This window comes from Aedes aegypti, chromosome 2 (genome assembly GCF_002204515.2).
Source record: "Aedes aegypti strain LVP_AGWG chromosome 2, AaegL5.0 Primary Assembly, whole genome shotgun sequence".
Lineage (NCBI taxonomy): Eukaryota > Metazoa > Arthropoda > Insecta > Diptera > Culicidae > Aedes > Aedes aegypti.
Window position 1 is genome coordinate 144,931,881 of NC_035108.1, and position 8,499 is coordinate 144,940,379.

General features: G+C 36.2%; 1 protein-coding gene across 3 annotated transcripts in view; it reads left to right on the forward strand.

The window, feature by feature from the left end:
• LOC5563832 (potassium voltage-gated channel subfamily KQT member 1) overlaps positions 1-7,876 on the forward strand; it is a 435,691-nt gene extending 427,815 nt beyond the window's left edge. For all 3 annotated transcript variants that reach the window (XM_021842610.1, XM_021842612.1, XM_021842611.1), the window contains one exon: positions 7,241-7,876. In XM_021842610.1, coding sequence (XP_021698302.1) covers positions 7,241-7,498 — 258 coding nt within the window. In that variant the 3' untranslated portion in view covers positions 7,499-7,876. The remainder of the gene's footprint in view (positions 1-7,240) is intronic.
• Positions 7,877-8,499: the final 623 nt, after the last annotated feature.

An 8,499-nucleotide genomic window follows, 5' to 3' on the forward strand; every position in this document is an offset into this window, starting at 1 on the left:
TAGTGATCAATCGATTAAGTTTTTAGCTTTAACGGATGTTTGGGTTTCGAAATTTGTGCTCTTGAAAATTTGAGGTTTGGCTTCGATTCATCTTCACCTTGAAAGGATGTTTGATTCTCCAGATTTGTGCTCTTGAAGAATTGAGGTTAGGCTTCGATCAATCTTCACCTTAACCTAAATATATGAAAAATCTATCGTGCTAATGACAGATTTTTGTCCAAAATTATTGATAACTTCATTCGAAAATGCTTCAACACAGAATATTTTATGTAATTCATCAGTACTTCAACACAGTTCGACAAAAAAGTCGATCTGAATGCACACAAAAATAATGGCGTTTTCAGAATGTTCCACGTAATTGTATTATTGAGTATTTTTTTTTGTCCATATCAGCCAATAGTCCTTCAGCTGAACTAACGAGGCAATACGATTTGCTTGGTATAATATGAAAAAATAAAAATGATTGTTTCACAAAAAAATAATTTTCTGGATTTCGTAATATTTAGGTAATCCCGCGAAATGACGCGAATCAAGGTTAACCCCTTTACCGGCAGCTTCATTTTTTACCGCTTTAAAAGCATTCAAATCGCGATAACTTTTTTGTTGCTCGATATTTTTGCATCATTTTTTCACAATCTCTCAAAAAACACAAAAAAAATCCTTGGGGGACCGACGCGTAGCCATAGCCCACGTAAATATAGAGTATAGTGCACTATTATTTTTTATTTTTTTTTTTTTTTTTGATAAATTGAATGGGACAAAGCCTGCTTCTCAGATTAGTGTTTTTATGAGCACTTCCACAGTTATTAACTGAGAGCTTTCTTTGCCGATCGACCATTTTTGCATGTGTATATCGCAGGGCTGCCCAACGTACGGCCCGCGGGCCGCATCCGGCCCGCGACCTCATTTTGTGCGGCCCGCGAAAGGATTGAAGATTCTGCTCATATTTGACCCGTTGACTATTCTACCTACCCAAACTTACAGCATACTATTTAATTTTCAATTGAGTTTCAACCTTAATATTTTAGCTACGTAATTATTTAAATTGTTTTGTTTGTTGTTTTTTTTAATCTTCTTATACATTTAGTTTTATGCATAATTAAAATTCTAAATCTCAAGTTCTGGGTGTTTCAACAAAATTTTTACCATAATTTTCTTTGACATAATAAATATGTAGCCTGAACAAAACTTATGGGTAAAACGCTAAATTTGCATGCATAATTTCACTGAATCATAGGCTAATATTCTCACAGAATCCTGTAAATACCTGGGCGTAGTCCACGCAGAGTCCTTGACAGTATCGTAAACAATACGGGCTTTTTACTAAACTTTGAATAGGATTTTAATAAGAATTCATGACACGACTTTGAAGGAAAACATTGGCGAGATTCTCACAGAATTGTCAATCAGGATTCCAAGGACTTCTAGCCGAATTTTAATCGGATTAAATTCCTCATTTTCTTAAATTCTGGGCTAGATTACAATATAACGCTATGTAACTTTTTACCAAAACTTAAGCGAATTTATAATACAATTTTGAGCAGGTTTTTTTTGAATTACTTTTTACCATTCTTAAACATTTAAAGTTTTCGAAATGATTATTGAGTAAGATTCTGAAGGAATCGTAGATTTTTGCTATAGCTTGATCAAGATTCAAGCATATTCTAGGTCATGCTTATAAGGTCTAGGTCGGATTCTGATAGGATGCGAAGTATGATTTTTTTTAATGCTGGGTATTTCCCCACAAGATCCAAAATTCCAGATTCTTCAAAATATTCTGATATGGATTATTATTTGATTTTCGAAGAAACTCTCGCAATTCTTAGCATCAATTATCTGTTTTACGATTGATGAAAATGAAATTTACTTTATTCATAGATTTTTGTCAGATTTTACGAATTTCATTTGCTTTTATCAGACTTCATGTGAATATTTGTGCGTTTAAAACTGTGGCCCGCGACATAAAATTGTTTCCGTTATTTGGCCCGCGGTTCAAAAAGGTTGGGCAGGCCTGGTATATCGTGTACGATACTCCATGCCCTGGGAATCGCGAAAATTTCCTTTACGAAAAGATCCTCGACCAGCGGGATTCGAACCCACAACCCTCAGCATGGTCATGCTGAATAGCTGCGCGTTTACCGCTACGGCTATTTGGGCCTTGTTTGAAGGAATACCTTCAGCAATTCCTCCAGTAGTTATTCCAAGGATTCGACAAGATATTCTTTCAAGAATTCCGGAAGAAAATATCTACAGAGATTCCTTTCCAGATATCGCGAGGAATTCCTGCAAAAATGTTTTCAATGATTTCTTCATTAATTCATCCAGTAAAATCTTTACTTGGATTCTTCCAGGTATTTCTCCAAGGATTCTTCCAGGGTCTGTTTCACGAATAATCCGATTTTTTCCAGGGATTTTTCAAGCGATTTCTTCTGGTATTCCTTCAGAGATTCTAGATTCTAGAAAATCTTCCACAGACTTAAGGACTGTTCATTTTATAAAGTGGACACCTTGTGCATGCTGTATCATTCTTATTAATCAATGAAATTTCAATCGGTTTTTTGCACATCGTTCGACTAGTATTGTACAATGTTGTGATAATAAAAATTCTCCAAAATAATTAAATTTCACACGAATATGGAACAACGATTAGATCGGTCGATTTTTTTAGGTTATCAAAATCAATGATTGTAAGAAATTGGCTGGAAAATTCGATAATTTATATTTTCTATTTTCAAAAAAGGCTTGTTCTTCGAAAGCATCATCAATCAGAAGCCTGATGGAAAAAATCAAGTTATTTTTGGAGCAACAATTTTACAGATATAATAAAATCAATTTTCCCGTATATTTTTAAAGAATTTAAAGAGTTACTTAGTAAGTCCCCACGTCACATTCAAAGCACAACAGAAACACAATTGTTTTATTCTTAGAAGACCTATCAAAGTACATTGACAATCATCAAAATTGGCAACACTGCTGTAATAAAATCGATTTTATTTTCCACATATTATTTTCATAATATGTTATTCTGAGATTACCAATTGAAAAATTCGGAGAAAACTGTTTACAATTTGCTGTAGATCGATAAATATGCGTACATGATTTTAAAAGTATGAGACTTTTTAGTAAAACTACCATAAACAGTAAAATTTATACTTAAGACTGTAGTTTAATCTCACGATTTAGCTTTCGTTTATACTAATATAGTTTCTTTAGTAATCCAAACTAGTTTTGAACACGCTTTTTACTTTTCTCTTTTGCTGGGAGTGAAAGGATTGTGTATCAGCAAATTTGGCCATAAATGGGTAAATCACTAAAGTTACCTAATGTCATAGAATGATGGAATATAATTGATATTTTTAAAGCTTTACCTTTATTAGAATAGTAAAGGATACAAACATACAATTTGTTCATAAAAATAAGGATTTTTGTTTTGCGAAAAATAATGTTAAACTTTGACGGACAGCTTTTTTTTAAGAGTTTTTGGAAAAACTATTTAGCTCTTCAACCAAAAGCATTTTCAAAGAGTTTATATTTTCATAGCATTTTAGAATAATAGGTCAACGATACACAGAAAACCGATTACGATTTTATCAATAAATAAAAAAGATATAGCATAAACAAAGTGTCCACTTTATAAAATGAACAGTCCTTATGTAAGGATTCTTCCTGGTGAATCTCTGCAAGGATTCTTGCATATCTTCTGTGCTTTATCCAGGAATTCCTCCAGGAATTACCCTATCTTCAAGGATCTCTTCAATCTCTTCAAGGATTACTCAAAATATCGAATGATTTCTCCAGAATTTCCTCCGAGAATTCCTCCACCGATGCATACAAAGATATCCGCAAGTGGTTCTCTCGAATTCCGTCCAGGAATTATTTCGGAGATTTCTTCCAGGTTTCCTCCACGGATCAATCCAAGGGTTCTACCAAGAAATCCTACAGGGATTCTATCAGGAATTTCTCTATGTGTTCTACAACTCACGAATTCCTCAATAATTTCGTCAAGGTATTCTCCCAGAGTTACCACCAGGAAAATCACTTCATGACTTACTCCAAGAATTTATTCAGACAATCCCACAGGGATTCCCCAGGAATTTCTCCAGGAATTTGTTCTGGACCAAAAAATTCTCCGAGGATTCCTCAAAGAGTTCTTCTTTAAATTCCTTCGGAGATTCTACTATTAATTCCTGCAGAAATTTCATCAGAAATTATCCTACAAATTTCTCAAGGAATACATTAGAAAAATCTCTACAAAAATTCCTCCAATTTAATATCTACATAAATTTCTTTTGGAAAACTTCTTCATGGATTGATTCAGAGATTTCTCCAGAAATTTATCAATTGATACCTCCCAAAATTATTCCAGGGATTTCACCTTCTAAAAACCCCCAGGGATTTCTCTAGGGATTCCACTACCAAAATCTCTACAGTGATTCTTCCTGGGATACCACCAAGGATTCTCCATGGATTCCTCCAGATATGCCTCCAGAAATCCTTCAGTAATTAACTAAGATAATTCTTCAGAGATTCCTACGGGAGTTTCTTTACAGAGATTTTCATTTTTGGTGTTCTAGTGATTTCTTCATGAATTCCTTCAGAGATTTCCCCGGGGATTCCTCCAAAGACTCATGCAAGGATTTCTTCAAAGGTTCTTCCAGGATTATACCCAGGGATTCTTATAGGGATCACTTTTTCTTTTTTTTTTTTTTTTTGTAGAGCTTTCTCCAGGAATTGCTCCAGGAACTCATCCAGAGATTTCTCAAAAAACTTCCTTAGGAAAGGAGTTTCTGCAGGAATCACTGGATAAAAATTCGCAAAGGAAATCCTGAAGAAATTATACCTGAAAAAATCCTTAGAATAATCCATGTAGGGATTTTCCTGGAGGTGTCACTAGAAGAATTTCTGCAGGAAACTTTTGACTTCTCTAAAGGTGTTCATGAAAATATTTATGGTAGAATGCCTGGATGAATTTCTGGTGAAATCTCCGGAATAATTCCTGATAGAGTTCCTGGAGCGATCTCAAGAAGACTACCTGAGGAATTTCTGGAGAAGTATCTGAAGCAATCCTTGAAGAAATTTACGTAGTGTATGTAACCTACAGAGAGCCTTGGAGAAATCTCTTCAAAAATCCCTGTACATATTTTCCCGAGAAAATCGTTAGAGGAATCTCTGAACGGATTTCTGGAGGAATATCAGAAGAGAATCGCTTGAAGAATCTTCGGAGGAATCTCTGGAGGAGTCCTTGAAGTAATCTCTGCAATAATTCTTGGAAAAGTTCCCCGAGGAATCCTTGGATAAATTTCCGGAGAAATCACTATAAAGATCTTACTGGAGGAATCACTGAATAAATTCCGGTAGAAACTCCTTCTCAAAGTCATGGGTCTTTTTCGACTCTTGAATGCATAACATGTCACTTTTTTAGCATCGCTCCTAGAGATCGCTGAAAGCTTTTTATAGCACGAACATGTTCGTTTCAGAAGTAAGGAAAAGTAAAAAAACGGATTTCTATTTCTTCTCTCTATAAAGTTACTGCTCCGTTACCGCGGCACTTCTAAAAACTATCTGCAGGTTTCTGGAAATGTTCCCAAGTTCGTGGACAGAGTAGAATCAGTATTCTCGAGAAAGACCATTCCGATAATTTCCGAAATGATGAAATGAAATTCATTTGTTTCACCAATGCCAATGATCATTGGTCATTTAATAGACCTTTTGAGGTAAAGTAGGCCGTCGTTAAAATTTGTACACGTGTTTCATCATTATTGCTGAATCATGTCACAATTTCGAGTTAAAGACAATCAGTTGGTATTGCGGTGATGTAGCTGAAAAAGTACCTATCAGCATATTTTCTGCATGTAAGCTCACTAGATTCTTTTCCGTATCAATATTACCTATAAGGATAAAGTTTTATTACTTTGAAATTGCATGCTGCAATATTTACATGGCTGCCAAAAAGAATAACGGGCTACTTAGCATTACAGCAAAGTAGGCCGTCGTACAGACACTTTATTTGCAGTCTGGCGAATAGAAAATCCCAAAAACTGGCAACGTGGAAATCTCACTAATATCGCTGGCAACTTAAGAAAATGCTCAAGCCTTACAGTGACCTTATTATTTCAATAATGACAAATTATATTTTTTCTCGATCAACCAACGGGTTTCACCGAAGTCAAATTTCGCCGTATCTGTTTGAATTGCATTTTGTTATAATATCAATTAAAATATTGTTAATTTTTCCTGTGCTACGAATATTTTTTATTGTTTTTCTTGTTGATTTTTATATTTCTACAGTCACAATACTGCCCACCGATTCAAGCACAGCATACAAGCACTGACATAGTTGAAAAAGTACCATCATTCTTTCTGGATGCCAGCACATATAGTCAAACTTTTTCGAATCAACTTAAACGATAGGTGCTGATACTTTTTGAAATCAATATAAACGATAAGTGCTGAGTTTCATTATTTTGAAATTACTAGCTGGATGGTCAACATGGCTGTTAAAAAATAGTGACGTGTTACTTAGTCTTAAGACGACCTTGAACAAACGTTCAGGTTGTCGTGAGATAAAAAATTGTTCCTCTTCTCCTCAAGATGAAGTAGTTAAACATCTTGAAAGTTTCCGACAAAACCCGGCAGTGTCCTTTTATGCGATTTGGAAGGAAACCAGTTTTCCTCTAATGGATTTCAAGATCTCCTGCCTAAATTCATCGAATTCGGAAATATTGACAACGATTGGTGGAACCCTTTGCTTTCTAATTTGAATCTAGAGGCTATAGGCTATTTTGATTTGTTGATCATAAAGCATCAAACTGATTGCTCATTTCAACGTTGTCCATTTTACACTTGGAAGAAAGCGCGCATTTCGGAGGAACGTTATTGCTTCCATGTTTCCCACGATTTGTAACAGTTTTATATATCTTTAGAAGTAAACTGTGAATTCAGAGATTATATTATCAAAAATCAAAAGAGTGATCCTCTATGGGACGGTGTCCAAGGAAGTTTACCAGAACTAACGAAATGTTACTTCCGTTAACGAAAAATAGAAGGCAAGGATCTAACAAAGATCGAAAAGTGTCAGTAGCTATAAGAGTTACACTGAAAAGAACTGTTTTGTAGCACTGAAAAGTACTCTTTATTGTTCTAAATTGTTTCAAAACTTTCGTCAACAGAGATAATTCGGGTACACACAGCACGACAGTACGATGCCCACCGATCTAATATCTATATTTTCCTTCAACAGGTCAGTTCTGCGTATGAGCTCAACCGAATGGATAGCGACGACTACAAACGATCGCGCCTGGGTGTCGCGATGGGATCCGGTAGCACTGCCAACACCAACGGCCAAGCCACAACCCCAAACAACAACGGCAGTGGTGACCGCCAACAACTCTCTGCAGGAACGTCATCCGGAAGCGGCACCACTACGATGGATTCACTAAAACCGGAAATGACCCCCCAGCAGCAGCAGCACCGAAGTCTCGCCTCCGAAGACATATGAGAATGGCTGAAACTGTCCCCAATGGTCCCATTTTGTTTAGGCGGTCACAGCTGCTGCTGCTGCTACTGCTTCAACCGATATCACTTCCCATTCCATTTCCTGTTCTGTTACGTTTTCCGAGATGTTTCAAGACTGGTGCTAGTACTGCAGATGATTTCCGTCTGCTGGACGCCAACACTGACCGCCGTAATCGTAGCGATACGCCCACAAATCTTAGCCGTTGACGAGTGCACGTGGATCGCGATTCCGACAAATAGACATCAGCAGCAAGATTAGCCTCAGCTTCGTAGATACTGGTACTAGACGGCACTAGAGTACGATCATAGTTTTAGTCAAATTAGTGTGGTAGGATTTTTTGATATTTAAGGTGAAGATGAACCGAAGCCAAAGTTCAAATTTTCAAGAGCACGGATCAGGAGAACCAAACATCCGTTTGAGCTGAAAACTTAATCGATTGGTCACTAGCTGGTGGTGACCAATCGATTAAGTTTTCAGCTCGAACGGATGTTTGGTTCTCCTGATCCGTGCTCTTGAAAATTTGAACTTTGGCTTCGATTCATATTCACCTTAATTTCCTCCGACGTGAGAGTAGCTCGAAAGAAATTCACGAAGACGATAGTTGCGTAGTAGACTGTAAGATTTGACCGTTGCTTCTTAGTTGAACATTTAATGAATTGCACACAATTTTGATCTTCAACGAAAGTGAAATACCATCTATTCGAATTATTGCTTGTGATTTTTGGATGTCCCATCCGAATAGATTTAAACACTCTTCAAAACATTAGCAATGTGATCGAGATCTTCAATTTGATAACTTAGAGATAATGATGACAAAATGTCGGTAAAAATGCTTCAATGGTATGGTTTGTTGAGCGGAGAAAATGTGATTGTCGTTGGAATAGATTCCAATCAGAGGTTAGGGATTCATTTTGAGATATCAGAGTTCAAAATAATGACAAGGGATTCAGAAAGTTATAAATTGGTCAGGCCGACAAAATCAC